At 43.2% G+C, this 17,156-nt stretch overlaps 2 protein-coding genes across 2 annotated transcripts; both read right to left on the reverse strand.

Moving 5' to 3' along the window:
- Positions 1–1,538: 1,538 nt before the first annotated feature.
- LOC120429055 (putative U5 small nuclear ribonucleoprotein 200 kDa helicase) lies at positions 1,539–5,337 on the reverse strand. Its single transcript, XM_039594198.2, has 2 exons — positions 4,079–5,337; positions 1,539–4,005 (listed from the first exon to the last, which is right to left on the reverse strand). The coding sequence occupies exons 1-2, from the start codon at positions 4,121–4,123 to the stop codon at positions 3,709–3,711; spliced, it is 342 nt and encodes a 113-aa protein (XP_039450132.1). The 5' UTR covers positions 4,124–5,337; the 3' UTR covers positions 1,539–3,708.
- Positions 5,338–9,348: 4,011 nt separating this feature from the next.
- LOC128092490 (uncharacterized) lies at positions 9,349–15,796 on the reverse strand. The gene is made up of 2 exons (XM_052706387.1): positions 11,752–15,796; positions 9,349–11,691 (listed from the first exon to the last, which is right to left on the reverse strand). The coding sequence occupies exon 1, from the start codon at positions 15,656–15,658 to the stop codon at positions 13,868–13,870; it is 1,791 nt and encodes a 596-aa protein (XP_052562347.1). The 5' UTR covers positions 15,659–15,796; the 3' UTR covers positions 9,349–11,691; positions 11,752–13,867.
- Positions 15,797–17,156: the final 1,360 nt, after the last annotated feature.

Genomic DNA, 17,156 nt, shown 5'->3' on the forward strand with positions numbered 1-17,156 from the left:
TCAAAGGCTTTGGCAAAGTCCACGTACACGGAATCAACCTGGCACCGTTTCTCAAGGCTGGAATTTATCGAGCTAACGTACAGCACCAAGTTCGAGACTGTGGATCGTTTCTTCACGAACCCATGCTGAAACTCCGATATGATGGGGACTGCGGCAGCGTACATTCTTTTGTGAATCAGTTGTTCTAGAACTTTTGGCAGGCAGGATAGTATTGAGATCGGTCTGTAGTTTTGAACATCTTTCCTTCGTCCAGATTTATGAATTGGCGTAATGGCAGCAACTTTCCACACATCTGGGAACTGACCATTTGTAAGCGATCGGTTGAAGACTAAGCTTACAGGGTGTGCCAACGATCCAGCGCACATTTTAATGAAAGAAGGTGGCAGCTTATCAGGACCAGGGCCTTTTGAAGAGTCAACTGCAGCCAAAGCTTCTAGAACTTCTGCTTCAGAAAGAACCGGAAATGGCATGTCAATGTTGTGGGAGGGAATTTCGTCGAGATAATCTGCTGGAGCGGTGTGCAAGCCATGGTTGAACACGCCTTTGAAAAAGTCGACAAATAAATTAGCTGCTTCTTCAGGACTGTTTGAGCTACGATCACCCGAATCGACCACGGAAGGAATGCCATCAGTTCGCTTCCTGCTCTTAACGTAACTCCAAAACGACGAAGGGTCATCCGTTAAGCGGGTTTGAATGTTGTCGAGGTACTCACGGTACAGTGTTTCGTTCAGCAGCTCGTACTCCGTTTCCAGTCGCTCGACACAAACGTTATCCTCCGGTGATTTCGACCGAAACAGTCGTTTCCTTGCTTTGCGCAGAATGTTCCGCTTATGCCGTAACTCAGCATTCCACCATGGTTGTTTGATTGATCGATCTCTAGCTATCCGTTTCCTCGGCACGAGCAGTTGAATCACGTCAAATACTACGCTGTAGAAATGTGATGCTTGAGTGTTGGCGTCTTCCGAGTTCAGCACGTTGTCCCAGTCGATTTGATTCAATGCATCCGTAACAGCAACATGGTCACATCGGTTGAAGTCAAAATCAGCAACGTCAGCAGAGTGTTGGCTAACTTGGTCGGGATTGTGGTGGAGGTCAACCTTCAGTACAAACTGTTTGTGATGTCGGTCGGGTTTGAGAATAGCCGACGGAGGTTCGATCAGGTCAACTCTATCTGCGTCGTTCACGAAAGCTAGGTCAAGTATGTTGCCTCTAGCATTGGAGAGATTACAAACCTGCTGCATTCCGGACGTCAGTAAGGATTCCATAAGGTCAAGTTCAATTTCGGTCGAGGCAATGCGGGACAACTTCCGACCGTAAAAAGCTCTGGTCAAATTCCCCGACCACGTGTTCTGCAAGGGTCATCGCGACAACGGTTCCACCAGTCCACCAGTATGCCGAAGACATCATATGAACGGAATCATTGTCAAGAAAACATCCCCCCCCCTCCACCCCTGGAGTTTTTATTGCATTCTACAACGCCTCTTAACGCACAGTTATCACCATTTCCTATTAAACTCCGTCGTCCACCTGTAGGTTCCCGTTGTTTCGCCTTCGCTACAACTTTTCTGCAGCATGATCTGTCCTTTCAGCTTCTCCGACTGCTATTTGATCTTCTCTTTTTCTCGTCCAAATGCTGGTATCGTTGATCGCGTTTTTGGGCACGGGCAGTCCGCTCATCTTCGCTGGTCGAGTAGACCATCGTCAGTCTACTCGTAGTGTCAGTCACAGGATAATCTACCCGCAGTTTCTTTGGCAGACCTCTACGACCGGTGTGCTAGCCTCCGTCATGCCCTGCAGGTAAAGCTGCTACACAGCTTGGTGTACTTTTTTCGCCGCGCTTTCTGGCGATGATGTCCCACTTTTCCGGCGAGCAACCTGCGTTGAGGCAATCTGTTCCCGACTAAGCTGATGATATCCGGTCAACTTGGACACGCGTCAGAGTCGCGATGCGTTTGCCAAAGTTACCCACTGTTTCCTGTACCCCGAGCAGGGGTAAATAACACGGGAATACCAAATTTTGGTATTACTTGGGCAAATAACAGCGACCAAAATGTGCCATTGGTTTCCCAGTAATAGATGGTAAAATACCATGAAATCATACCAAAGCCTAGTATGTGGAAGGGCACAACAATACCAAACCATGATATTCCAAAGGTAAAATAATACCACAACATAAAACCATTTCAATACCAAGTTGAGGTCTTCTGGATTTTTGAACATTGCTCGAATACCTGAACATGGTATTACCACGGTTTTATTTTTAGGTATTCCCGCGCCCTTGAAAATCAGATTTTGGTATTCCTGTGGTCTTGCACATACCGTAAACTGGGGTGACTTTGATAGCCCGGGGTGAGTTTGATAGGTTTTTCAAATGCCCGTCAAATTAATATCTAAACTTTTTTGAGAATTTTGAGTATGTAAGCATTAAGGGATAGCTTATTATCGAACATATATGCAAAATTGTGACTGCTACATTCGATGTATCAAAATTAGTGGCCGAATCAAATTTCTATCAATGTCACCCCGGGCTATCAAAGTCACCCCAGTTTACGGTACATGATTTTGGTATGATTTGATGGTATTTTACCATCTATTACTGGGCAACCAAGATCACATTTTGGTCGCTGATATTTGCACAAGTAATATCAAAATTTGGTATTTTCATACCATTTTTAGTGCAGCAGTTGCAGTTAGTGAAAAAACGGAAATGATCCATATGCAACAGCCAAATCTACTCACCTGATGATTCCATGTTGTTCTTAGTGATATTCTTCACCACACCGAATGCATTTGTCATTGATGAACGGCCTGTGCATGAAGTTCTTGAAGATTCTGAAAAATAACAAGATTGAAAAATAAGTGTTATTAAAATAAAACTGGATTGAAATTCAACAAAATTCAATAATCTTTCGATTGACTCGTTTTTCAAAGTATTTGGTTTTTTTCAAGTCATTTTAGCGCAAAATTTATTATCTTGTCCAAATTGGTAAATAAAAATCCCAAAGTTTCAGAGAAAATTGATCAAACCTTTCAATACCAAAATAATACCAAAATGTGCCATCCTGACTTAGAAAATTTTCCACAATTTCAAGTCATTTCTTTAGGGGGTATATCAAAAATGTTTAAAATAAAGTTTGAAATTTCCGGTTTTCAATGAAAGCATTCGCTTTGAGACATCATTTTAGTGCAAAATTAATTATTTTGTCAAAAATGGTCAAAATTTTCCCATAGTTTCAGAGGAATTTGATAAAACACTGTAATACCAAAAGAATACCAATATGTGGTGTTCGACCATTGACAAATTCTGCAATTTTTCAATATCAAAACAATACCTTAAATTGGTATGATACCACATTTTGCTCTTGCATAATCCTCAAGACAAATTTTAAAGGGTCCAGGAATACCAAAATTTGGTATTGATACCAGAGAAAGGTATTATTACGCATTTCCCTTGTTATTTACCTATGCTCGGGACGAGCGATCGCATCGGCGCGATATAGATAATCTTGAACTCGTCCACGTTGATCGTTCCTTCGTCGTTGATGTGCTTAAAGATTTCGCGCATCATGGTGGCAAAGCTGCGTTCGTTTTACCGGCACTGGTTGAGGCGCAAAGTAGCAGATTTACATCGCTCTCGAGGGCCGTCTTGTACAGGCGACTTTCGATTCTGTTGAGGGTTTTGAAGCCAGCGAACACGGGTTGCACGTACTAGAGCTGCTTACCGATGACCATCAGTCCCATTGCCTCTTCGGAGGGTTTTGGCTTTAACGCCGGCACGTAAACTTTTTCGTAACCCTTGCGCTGTTCGCAGAAACTTCTTTTTGGCAACTGGCATCGTTTGTTTGCCATCAGATGGGATCTCTTTTCACCATCGTAATCATCCAACTCTTGCTGTCCCGTGTCCAGCTGGTGCAAGATCTTCGCCAGGAACGGATCGGCCTTTTCGCGAATATCAATCTCACTTACGCTCTGCAACGAAGCCAGCATCGTCCAGAACAGAATAATCTGAAAAGAGAAAATCAAAACAGTCAAACCTAAGCAAATGGACCAGCTGTCCCAGTATGTAGAGTGCTTTTACCTTCTTGCCTTCCTCGTTGCTGTCGAGATTTTCCGCGTAAATCATTCCGTTGATTTACTTCGTCCATCACGTTCCTTGTCGCTCTCCTCTTCCGACCCGTACAGTCACTCCGACGCCCGCTCCCGCAGCGACAGCCGAATCCGTCCTAAGGTCGGTGATCTTATCCTTAAATTGGCCAACAACGCGTAATCATCCGAGTTTCGTTTTAAAGGCCATCGTGGCCATATTATTCCATTCCGGAGTAAAAGAACCAGTTGAGAACCAGGTTGGGAAGGAATTTGACGACGTTGCGAAAAACAAACAAAAAATGACATTTCTAAATGTCAAGTAGCAGTGCTGCTGATTTTATCATTTTTTTCAGGGAAACGTCAGTTCGACCGGTTTGACGTTTCGAGTTCCAAAGGAAGCGGAGGGGTAAGCCGATTTGGTGCCCACTTTTTGGAAGCGAGTGGCTTGTCGTGTCGTCGCTGAAACCCTACACGACTTACGTTGGAGCTTTTGATTATATTCTAGGGCAGCGATTCTCAACTTTCTTCTAGGCTGGTACCCCCTACCATGTAAATCAAGTAGCCCCGGTACCCCCGTTGAGAATCGCTGTTCTAGGGAGAATATAAGATGTTGATTCGAGCGACAAAATGGTTGGGTTTGAGAATTTCAATCAGTTTTGAGCAAAAATTTTAGAAACGATAGCCTGAACTCTACACGACTTACGTTGGAGCTTTTGATTGTATTCTAGGGAGAATTTAAAATGTTGATTTGAGCGAGAAAATTTGTGGGTTTGAGAATTTTAATCAGTTTAGAGCAAAGATTTAAGAAACGATAGCCTGAAACCCTACGCGACTTACGTTGGAGCTTTTGATTGTATTCTAGGGAGAATTTAAAATGTTGATATGAGCGAGATAAATCGATGGGTTTGAGAAATTCAATCGGTTTTGAGCAAAGATTTAAGTAACCGTACAGGCTACTTACGTTGGAGCTTTTGAATGTATTCTAGGGAGAATTTAAAAGTGCGAGCGAAAAATCGTTGGGTTTGAGAGTTCCAATCAGTTTAGAGCTAAGATTTAAGAAATGGTAGCCTGAAAATCTACACGACTTACGTTTGAGCTTTTGATTGTATTCTAGGGAGAAATTAAAATGTTGATTTGAGCGAGATAAATCGGTGGGTTTGAGAAATTCAATCGGTTTTGAGCAAAGATTTAAGTAACCGTACAGGCTACTTACGTTGGAGCTTTTGATTGTATCCTAGGGAGAATATAAGATGTTGATTCGAGCGAGAAAATTGTTGGGTTTGAGAATTTCAATCAATTTTGAGCTAAGATTTAAGAAAAAGGTAGCCTGAAACCCTACACGACTTACGTTGGAGCTTTTGATTGTATTCTAGGGAGAAATTAAAATGTTGATTTGAGCTAGAAAAATCGGTGGGTTTGAGAAATTCAACCAGTTTTGAGCAAAGATTTAAGTAACCGTACAGGCTACTTACGTTGGAGCTTTTGAATGTATTCTAGGGAGAATTTAAAATGTTGATTCGAGCGAAAAATCGTTGGGTTTGAGAATTTCAATCAGTTTTGAGCTGAGATTTAAGAAATGGTAGCCTGAAACCCTACACGACTTACGTTGGAGCTTTTGAATGTATTCTAGGGAGAATTTAAAAGTTGATTTGAGTGAGAAAATTGGTGGGTTTGAGAATTTTAATCAGTTTTGAGCAAAGATTTAAGAAACGGTAGCCTGAAACCCTACACGACTTACGTTGGAGCTTTTGATTGTATCCTAGGGAGAATATAAGATGTTGATTCGAGCGAGAAAATTGTTGGGTTTGAGAATTTCAATCAGTTTTGAGCAAAGATTTAAGAAACGATAGCCTGAAACCCTACGCGACTTACGTTGGAGCTTTTGATTGTATTCTAGGGAGAAATTAAAATGTTGATTTGAGCTAGAAAAATCGGTGGGTTTGAGAAATTCAACCAGTTTTGAGCAAAGATTTAAACAACCGTACAGGCTACTTACGTGGAGCTTTTGAATGTATCCTAGGGAGAATTTAAAATGTTGATTCGAGCGAAAAATCGTTGGGTTTGAGAATTTCAATCAGTTTTGAGCTGAGATTTAAGAAACGGTAGCCTGAAACCCTACACGACTTACGTTGGAGCTTTTGATTGTATTCTAGGGAGAATTTTAAATGTTGATTCGAGCGAAAAATCGTTGGGTTTGAGAATTTCAATCAGTTTTGAGCTAAGATTTAAGAAACGGTAGCCTGAAACCCTACACGACTTACGTTGGAGCTTTTGATTGTATTCTAGGGAGAAATTAAAATGTTGATTTGAGCTAGAAAAATCGGTGGGTTTGAAAAATTCAATCAGTTTTGAGCAAAGATATAAGAAACGGTAGCCTGAAACCCTGCACGACTTACGTTGGAGCTTTTGGTTCTGTTCTAGGGAGAATTTTAAATGTTGATTTGAGCGAGAAAAATCGGTGGGTTTGATGAATTCAATCAGTTTTGAGCAAAGATTTAAATAACCGTACAGGCTACTTACGTGGAGCTTTTGGATGTATTCTACGGAGAATTAAAAATGTAGATTCGAGCGAAAAATCGTTGGGTTTGAGAATTTCAATCAGTTTTGAGCTGAGATTTAAGAAACGGTAGCCTGAAACCCTACACGACTTACGTTGGAGCTTTTGATTATATTCTAGGGAGAATTTAGAATGTTGATTTGAGCTAGAAAAATCGGTGGGTTTGAGAATTTCAATCAGTTTTGAGCAAAAATTCAAGAAATGGTAGCCTGAAACCCTACACGACATAAGTTGGAGCTTTTGATTGTATTCTAGGGAGAAATTAAAATGTTGATTTGAGCGAGATAAATCGGTGGGATTGAGAAATTCAATCGGTTTTGAGCAAAGATTTAAGTAACCGTACAGGCTACTTACGTTGAAACTTTTGATTGTATTCTAGGGAGAAATTAAAATGTTGATTTGAGCTAGAAAAATCGGTGGGTTTGAGAAATTCAATCAGTTTTGAGCAAAGATTTAAGAAACGGTAGCCTGAAACCCTACACGACTTACGTTGGAGCTTTTGATTGTATTCTAGGGAGAATTTAAAATGTTGATTTGAGCGAGAAAAATCGGTGGGTTTGATGAATTCAATCAGTTTTGAGCAAAGATTTAAATAACCGTACAGGCTACTTACGTGGAGCTTTTGGATGTATTCTAGGGAGAATTAAAAATGTTGATTCGAGCGAAAAATCGTTGGGTTCGAGAATTTCAATCAGTTTTGAGCTGAGATTTAAGAAACGGTAGCCTGAAACCCTACACGACTTACGTTGGAGCTTTTGATTATATTCTAGGGAGAATTTAGAATGTTGATTTGAGCAAGAAAAATCGGTGGGTTTGAGAATTTCAATCAGTTTTCAGCAAAAATTCAAGAAATGGTAGCCCGAAACCCTACACGACTTAAGTTGGAGCTTTTGATTGTATTCTAGGGAGAAATTAAAATGTTGATTTGAGCGAGATAAATCGGTGGGATTGAGAAATTCAATCGGTTTTGAGCAAAGATTTAAGTAACCGTACAGGCTACTTACGTTGAAACTTTTGATTATATTCTAGGGAGAATTTTAAATGTTGATTTGAGCTAGAAAAATCGGTGGGTTTGAGAAATTCAATCAGTTTTGAGCAAAGATTTGAGAAACGGTAGCCTGAAACCCTACACGACTTACGTTGGAGCTTTTGATTGTATTCCAGGGAGAATTTTAAAATGTTGATTTGAGCTAGAAAAATCGGTGGGTTTGAGAAATTCAATCAGTTTTGAGCAAAGATTTAAGAAATGGTAGCCTGAAACTCTACAGTACTTATGTTGGAGCTTTTGATTGTTTTCTAGGGAGAATATAAGATGTTGATTTGAGCGAGAAATTTGTTGGGTTTGAGAATTTAAATCAGTTTTGAACAAAGATTTAAGTAACTATAGCCTGAAATCCTACACGACTTACGTTGGAGCCTTTGATTTCATTCTAGGGAGAATTTAAAAATGGTGTTTGCGAGCGAGAAAAATCGTTGGGTTTGAGAATTTCAATCAGTTTTGAGTAAAGATTTAAGAAATGGTAGTTTGAAACTCCACACGACTTATGTTGGAGCCGTTGATTGAATTCTAGTGAGAATAGAGGATGGTGATTGCGAGAGAGAACAATCATGTTTTAGAATTTTGATTGAATTGTAAGGAAAATTTAAACCTGATGATGAATGCGCTGGAGGGGAATTGTTAAAATTGCGAAATTTGAATTGTTTATTCAAAGCGGAGTACAGGAGAAGGAAAATGTCGCAGATAGGGCGGGCAATGATGGTAGAATTTAAAGAATGCGTAAATGAGCACAAAATGTTGCAGAGATATTGCCTGTGACCATTCGAAATGTTAGTGCCGCAATTCGAATGTTTCTTGATTCTCCGTTAGACAACGGAGATGCACACGAAGCGAGAGCAACCTCGTGTGCAATGAAATGAGCCTGCTCCGCGGGTGCAACTGTATAAGTGTAGCGCGTCGTCTGGGTAGATTGAAGTGTGCGCAACGCGCACGTTGGTAGAGGAAAGAGAGAGAGCGAAAACGAACGTAGACGCGGATGTGTCGTGAGAGTGTAGCTGATGAACTTCGGGATGAACTCGCGCGGCGTGGTTGTGGGAAATTGAGAGAGTTACGCGTGTGTTTGATCGCTTGTAGACCGATTGTGTCGGGACCGGCCTTCGGGTTTCGGGATTCAGAAGAGTTCTTCAGTCTGGCGTTTAATCCTGAAGCGAGCGGTTGAGTTTTATGTGGTGGGTGGTGGGACTATAAAACGAAACGAAGGTTCGCTCCCGCGTGTGGCAGAATGTAGCCAGAGTTACGACAGTTGCGTCCACACTTTGCGCATTGCATTTCAATTTTGTATGGGAAAACCATAATTTTTACATTTTGATTTTTATCATTTTTATTTTCCACTAAAGTTTTTAAACCAACACAAAAGCGTTAAAATTGAGAAAATTCTCTAAAACTTTCCTGAAAAAAGTATTGAGCTATCTTGCTCCTGTCAAAAGATACAGGGAGCTCAAAACTGGTCTAAAACGTGTTTTCCGAGTCAAAAACACGTTTTTGGCTCGGAGAGCTACAGTGTCCGTTCACCTCGAATGTTCGCAAGACACTGATTCCAACATTCTTGTGGCTTCCCCCAAAACGTTCCTGGAACTGGAGAGCTGCTATCAAGAAATGCCACTTGGGACGGCTATGACCTTGTAAGTGACGACCTGGGTACAGAATAGTGGTTCGCAAAACGGCCTCAATTTAGAACTGTCAAAGCGGAACCAATTTACTGTTCGCAAAATGATAGCAAGAAGTGGCAAGTATTGTGTTCGATCTATAATTTATTTTGAGGAATAAAAAAAGTTGATGGCGTCGAGCTATTGAGGTATTCAAAGTCAACATATTTTATGAAAAAAAACGGATATTTTAAGAAGAGGGATGAAATCGCGCTTGGCATAATTCGTCGCTAACATTTTTTGGGTTTCACGCAAAACCAATGTTAATGACTCGTTTTGAAATATTAGCGAAGAATTATTAATAACTATGAATGGCACCTGCCAAATACTATTGAATAATCTTACTCCGATATTATCACTACCATTAAAAGATACATAATCTCGGAACTTCTATTCGGTTGCTCTTCTGATTCACAAAATTCCACCCACTTCTGACATAATTTTTCATCTAGTGGAAAGCAAATAGGCATCTTTTGGCCGCCCATCGTTTAGACTACAAACAAAAAAAGTGCGAAGCACTTAATTTTTTAGCGAAAACTTTAACATTAACAGATCCAAAAAGTTTCGAAACAATTCACATGAGCAGCAAAAAATATGTCACGCTTGAGCTTGAGCATAGCCTTCTACTTTGTTTATGTTTACAGCTGTAGTGCAGTTGTATTAGTGGGGAGCAATGGGGAGCTTTCGAAAATCACGTTACGCATTCTGTCTATTCAGCACCCAGGTGACGACGAAAGCAACTCTACATGGAACTGTACAGAAAAAAATATTCCTGTAAATTTACATTATTTATCATGTACCAAAAGGTATCATGATAACTGATGTATATTTACACTACGTTCATTGGAAATTTACATTAGATTCATTGAAAATTTACATTATTTTGAAAATTTACATTAGTTTTGGAATTTACATTAGTTCAAATCAACTAATTCTGATTGGCCAATGGAAATGAGAAGCTCGACTTGGATTACAGTAGGAAAAGGGTGTGGCCTATGTTCTATTTTAAAATGGTTGAAGCGGGCAGCAAAAGGAAATTCAGATTTTAAAAAGATGTTTCACAGGTAGGGGACGCTTTCTCGTCGACGGCCAAGTGGAATAATGCTGGAGGCTGGACTGTAATCGAACGGACGATGGGTAGGATGTTCGGTGTTACTGCTGCTACCCGCTGCCGACTGAGCCATCTTTGCATTATATAAACGAGTGGCTAAAGCATCAACTTGTTCAGGTCGAGGCACAGGCAGTGGAACAGCGAAGTATGAGAGCGATAGAAAGAGAACCAAATATAACTATTTTTAGTTCGGGTAGTTTTGCAGTCAACGTTTGGCAGAAATAAATTGGATATATGATTTACATTAAATAGGAATTAATTAGATAAATTAGCATATTTCTTAAGCTTTTTTTGGTAATAGACCAATAAAAACGTGAAAATTACTTTTTCGATAGCAAAAAAAAAAATCAATGACAGATGTCAGAAGAAGAAGACGAAAAAACAATAGGTTGATGAGTGTCCGATTACACTGACCTACAAGAATGACGGCCTACACCCAACCGGCGGTCGCATGATTCTGATGCATGGCGGCATGAAAGTATATCAGAATCTGCATGAAAACTGTCGAGGCTTCGGATAATCGAGTACATACAAAGAAAAATTACTCTAAATTTAAAAAGATCGTTCGTTGGATTAAAAGTTCGCGTTGGTGAATATTCGTAGAAAGTTCAAACTTTTCAATTTAAAAGTTGGAAAGTTTTTGATACTACCATGCATTTATGGAACAAAATCGTTGTATTGGTAAAAGTATTTTACTTTTATTTGGAAAAGAAACCTTTTATGGCAAGAATACACAACATTTAGCACTACAGGGATAATTTCAGAAAAATGTGCTTGGTTTTTTACATTTATTTAAAAAAATTAAACAGTATGTTAGAAAAATCCTTTTTATGTATTTAACGCTTCTCCACTAGCTTCTGCTTCATACGGTACGCCACCGGTCACTTCCGAATACCCCAGTTTGGTCGGTTCCGGATGGAGGCTTCGACGCGACAGCAGTGTAACACGATGGTCACGTTTCCGGCCTCAATCAGGACAGTCTTGGAGGAGTTGGCCATTGATTCGGGAAGGGTGGTCGACGTTTCCCGGCTGGAAAGTAAAGTGCCTGAACGGGGAGTTCCCTATCCTGGAAGCACATCCGGAACATGGAGTTGATGAGGCCCTCGGAACGGAGTTCGATTTTGAGCACGTAATCCTAATTCGAGAATGACACAGATTTTTTTTGGCTCACTGTCCAGATTCATTCGGCTGAAGCTGCGCCGTCGCGACGTGAGTGTTTGTGGGCGGGAAGTTGCTAAAAAAGATGGAAAGTAAGTGAAGTTGGCTAACCACTGCACACATTTTCAATACTCACCGGTGCTGTAAACCGCCGGCACCGAGTGCAACATCTGCGCTGACCACCTCCGATTATGTAGCTTTTCGTCGTCCTCCTCTTCGTCGGAGGCCCATCGTGAAAATAAACTTTCGCGTACTTGTCCAAAAACTGGAAGTTAATCTTCTTCAACGCAATCTCGTTGTTCACGCAACGCTTCGGCAGCGCCATCTCCTCGATGATCTCGCCCCAGTCCTCACGCGAATTGACCTTCAATCCCGGGCCACCAGCACCCAATACAACCGGTGCGAATCCACATTCCTACCTCTCATCCTACAAAAACAAACAAAATCAATCACAAACCCCACAAAACACCCAAGCTTCCTTCTTAGGAATTCCGGCCGTGGAACAGCTGCAGTTCCTGCAGGAAGCTGGTCTTGTCCTTTTCGAGCACTCGACCTCGTCCCGCTCCTGCACCACCCTCCTTCGAAGGCGTTCCGCTGCTGCTGTTTGGCTCACGAAGGTATCCGCGTCCGAGTCCTGGCTGCTGCCGCGGTCGGCTTTACTTTGCGTCCTAGACTCACCAGCACCACCGGACCCACCAAAGTGTTTGTTTACATTTGCGACTTAGGCGTACACGGTTACACGAGAACGTCAAAATGAAAGAAATTTTACAGTCGAATTAAAAGTAAAAACTTTTAAATCAGTGAGCAATGAGATTTTCAAAAACTGTAGCAGTAAAAGTTTTCATTTTCAAAACAAGAAAAAAAACTTTTAATGTAGCAAATTTTAACAACTTTTTAATTCAAAAGTAAGTTACTTTTGTCATTACCGTAATATTTTTTTGTGTGTATGGACTGTAATTGGGTCCTAAAATTAAGCTGATATTAGTGTTCACAATGATAAAGCTTATTTTTCTAAGTACAATGACCCTTTGAACGATCGCAAAGGATTTAAAATGGATTTTTAATTCAATTTTTAAAAATTCACTTCCCGGCCCTTCTTGGCAGAAAAGCTCCTACTTGACAGCTCGTTCCAAGGGGACCATAGTTGATCCATCGAAAAAAAAATGTCTTGTTAATAACTTTGTTTTGCATAAAAAATGAAATAAAAAACGTCATCAGAAATGGTTTTTAATCGTGTTTCTTAACGTTGTTAAAAAAATGACAAAGGGCTTTACTACCCAATTTACAATATTTAATCAACAGCCCTCGAAAAAGCTGTTTGTTCGGTAAAATTGAGGAATCTATGACATTTCCCCGAAACCCATATTACCGAAGGGACATTTCCCCGAATGCCACTTCCCCGAAAAGACACTTCCCCTAATAGTCATTTCCCCGAATTCCATTTACCCGAATTTCCCATTTCCCCTAATCGTCCACATCCCCGAAAGTCATTTTCCCGAACAGGCCACAATCCCGAATGCCACTTACCCGATTAGTCATATCCCTGAATAGTCATTTCCCTGAATGCCATTTCCCCGAACGCGGTCAAGCGGAAATGCCCGGTGCCCAGGAGCGCGCGCGCTCCTGGTCACCGGGCATTTTCGCATGACCCCGTTCGGGGAAATAGCATTTGATAAGAAAAAAAATGATGGCAATTTTTATCACATCAAACTACATACAACATTTCTTGAAAGGTTCGTATTGGCCTTGAATGATCAACTTTCTTTTTGGATTCACTAAGAACAGACGTAGCATTTTAGGGGGGAAAGGGTGTTGAAAGGTTTGGTACTATTCATTCAAACACAATGAATATTGTTACAGACTTTTTGTTATATATTCTCAAACCAAATACTTTTAACTTATAGACATGATAATAATAATGCAATAGAAGTTTTGTTATTTTTTATGATTCAAAAAACATACCGTGCGATTTTCGTAGTACAGAACCCCGTTCACACTGATCATTTTATTCACATTGCTTGTTTTGGATTTGGCGAAAAGTATAATCAACAAAAACTTTTATTAAAATTTGTACAAGCCTTATGTACCTATTTGTTCGATTTTTGGGTTCTTGAACACACAACAACTCGATTATCTGAAGACCACGGAAAAATTTCACTTCGGATAATCGAAATTCGGATAATCGAAACTTCGGATAATCGAGTCTGGACTGTGATTGGGTCCTAAAATTAATACATACCATACCAAACAGCTTAGAACACCATACGCGGTGCCCGTGCTGTATCAAGAAGGTTGTTCCATGTTGCTCGGTTCTGGGCTGCAGCTCGCCAGTTTCCTAGGTTGCAGATCTTTCTTAGGTCCGCCTCGATCTGATTACCCCATCGTGCACGCTGCGCTCCTGCTCTTCGGCCAGTGCCGCCATCCGGTCGCGCGCGGTCAAAGAGCATCCTGACAGGATGGTCTTCGTCCATCCTCGCGACATGGCCGGCCCACCTGAGCCTCCCGATTCTCGCCAGGGTGACGATGGTCGGTTCTCCCAGCAGCGCGTGCAGTTCGTGGTTCATGCGCCTTCGCCACTCGTTCTGAGCTGTACGTACTCCACCGTAGATCGTTCGCAGCACCTTCCGTTCGAAAACTCCAAGGGCTCGTTCGTCCTCTTGCCGCAGCGTCCAGGTCTCGTGGCCATAGAGGGCAACCGGTCTAATCAGTGTCTTGTACAGGGTCAGCTTCGTGGCGCGTTGCACTCGATCAGATGTCAAGGTTTTCCGTAATCCAAAGTAGGCGCGATTCGCGGAGTGGATACGAGTCCGGATCTCTAAGCTGGTGTCGTTGTCGGCCGTTACCAGCGATCCCAAGTACACGAATTCGCTCACCTCCTCCAGCACATCGCCATCCACAGCTAGAGGGGTGAGTCTTGGGGGGTCAACGTCCTTTGAGCCCCTCCCTTTCATGTACTTTGTTTTCGTCGTATTCATGGCCAATCCAATTCGTCCTGCTTGCGTCTTTAAGGCGGTGTAAACCCTTTTCACCGTCTCTAGGTCTCTCGCTATAATATCAATGTCGTCCGCATAAGCAAGAAGTTGGACTGTCCTGTTGCAAATCGTGCCTCTCGTGTCTATACCCGCTCTTCGCACAACTCCCTCAAGTCCGATGTTGAACAGCGCATTGGATAAGCCGTCACCTTGTCGTAACCCTTGATGCGATTGGAAGGGGTCCGCTAGCTCCCCTGCCACTCGCACGTGACACATCACACGATCCAAGGTAGCCTTGATCAGCCGAGTCAGTTTGTCCGGAAATCCGTTCTCGTGCATGATCTGCCATAGCTGTTCGCGGTCGACTGTATCGTACGCTGCCTTGAAATCGATGAAGATGTGATGTGTGGGCACGTTGTACTCACGGCATTTCTCGAGGATCTGCCGGAGCGAGAAAATTTGGTCCGTGGTGGCCCGAGCGCCAGTAAACCCCGCTTGATAGGGGCCCACGAACCTCCGTGCGTACGGTGTCAGCAGACGGCAGAGGATCTGGGAGAGGATTTTATAGGCCGCGTTGATAAGCGTGATACCGCGGTAGTTGCCGCAGTCCAGCTTATCGCCCTTTTTGTAGATGGGGCACACGACACCATCCATCCATTCTGCTGGTAGTTTCTCCTCCCTCCAGATCTTAGAAATCACCAAGTGGATCGCCCTCGCCAACTGCTCTCCTCCATATTTGAAGAGCTCACCGGGTAACCGATCTTTACCGGCGGCCCTGTTGTTCTTCAGCTGCCTGATCTCCTTCTTCACCGTCTCCAGATCAGGTGCCGGGAACTGTTCGTCGGCAGCGGGCGGTCCAAGTTGGGCTTCAAAGCCGTCTCCATGCGCTACATCGCCGTTGAGGTGCTCGTTGAAGAACTGCTGCCACCTGTTCAACACCTCGCCTTTGTCCATAAGAAGGTTTCCCTCGGCGTCCCGACAAGTGTTGGCTTGCGGCGCATAGCCTTTGCGGGACCGGTTAACTTTCTCGTAGAACTTACGCGTCTCGTTCTGCCGGAACAGCTGCTCCATTTCGGCGCGATCGCGATCTTGCAGCTGGCGCTTCTTGAGCTTGAAGACCGTTCTCTGCTGTTTCAGCGCTTGTTTGTATCTGGCCACGTTCTCATCAGTTGCAGCTCTCAGCTTCACCGCATAAGCTGCTTTCTTCTCGTCAAGACGCCTCGTCGAACCAGCGCTGCTTTCCAACTCGGACCGTACTACCTAGCGCGGCTTCAGCGGCACTGCCGATGGCCGAGCATATTCTGCTCCATCCATCGTTGAGCGAGGCAGCGCCGAGTTCCTCCTCCGTTGGCAGGCTCGCTTCCAGCTGCTGCACGTAGTGCTGAGCCGCAGCCGTGTCCTGCAGCCGCTCGGTGTTGAACGGCGGTGGGAGCCGGCTCCGTCGTCGGTGATACGTCGTCGACAGTTTTGAGTGCATGCTTGCACCCACCAGGTAGTGGTCCGAGTGGATGTCCGCACCGCGGTACGTGCGGATGTTCCGTATGTCCGAGAAGAATCGGCCGTCGATGAGGACGTGGTCGATTTGTGTTTTTGTTCGTTGGTTAGGCGATGTCCAGGTGACTTTGTGGATGTCTTTCCGGGGGAAGAATGTGCTCCGTACCACCATACCGCGGGAGGCTGCGAAGTTGATGCACCGCTGGCCGTTGTCGTTCGTGACGGTGTGCAGGCTGTTCGGCCCGATCACCGGCTTGTACATCTCCTCCCTTCCTATGCGGGCGTTCATATCTCCGATGACGATCTTGACGTCCCTCTGCGGGCAGCTGTCGAACTTCTGCTCCAGCTTCGCGTAGAACGCTTCCTTCTCGGCATCGGATGATTCCTCGTGTGGGCAATGTACGTTGAAGATGTGATAGTTGAAGAAACGGCCTTTAATCCTCAATCTACACATCCGGTCGTCGATCGGCTCCCAATCTATCACACGACTCCGCATCTTGCCCAACACTATGAAGCCGGTTCCCAGCTTGTTTTCGGCTCCGCCGCTCTGGTACATGATGAGCTCCAAAGCATCATCCTCCCACATCTTCGCTCCCTTCCAGCACATCTCTTGCAGCGCTACAACATCGAAGTTGCGGGGTTTGAGCTCGTTCAACAGAGCGTACTCATACCCATCGAAACGTAGCGATCTGCAGTTCCATGTTCCGAGTTTCCAATCGGTGTCCTTTTCGTGCCTAGGTCTATGCCGTTTGTTCCGGATCCTTATTCCTTCTTGATTGTTCGTAATGGTTTTGATTTCGGTATGCAGCCGGATTGGGGCTGCGATACCTAGTCTCGGGGTGGGGCTGCCACCTTGAAGCTACCGAGACCCAGCTCCGGTTTTCTCTCGACACCGTAACGGGGGCCTTTCTCCTAAAATTAAGCTGATATTATTGTTCATAATGATTTCTAAGTACAATGACCCTTTGAACGACCGAAAAGTATTTAAAATGGATTTTTAATTCAATTTTTAAAAATTCACTTCCCGGCCCTTCTTGGCAGAAAAGCTCCTTCTTGACAGCTCGTTCCAAGGGGA

This window comes from Culex pipiens, chromosome 1, assembly GCF_016801865.2.
Source record: "Culex pipiens pallens isolate TS chromosome 1, TS_CPP_V2, whole genome shotgun sequence".
NCBI classification, from domain to species: Eukaryota; Metazoa; Arthropoda; class Insecta; order Diptera; family Culicidae; genus Culex; species Culex pipiens.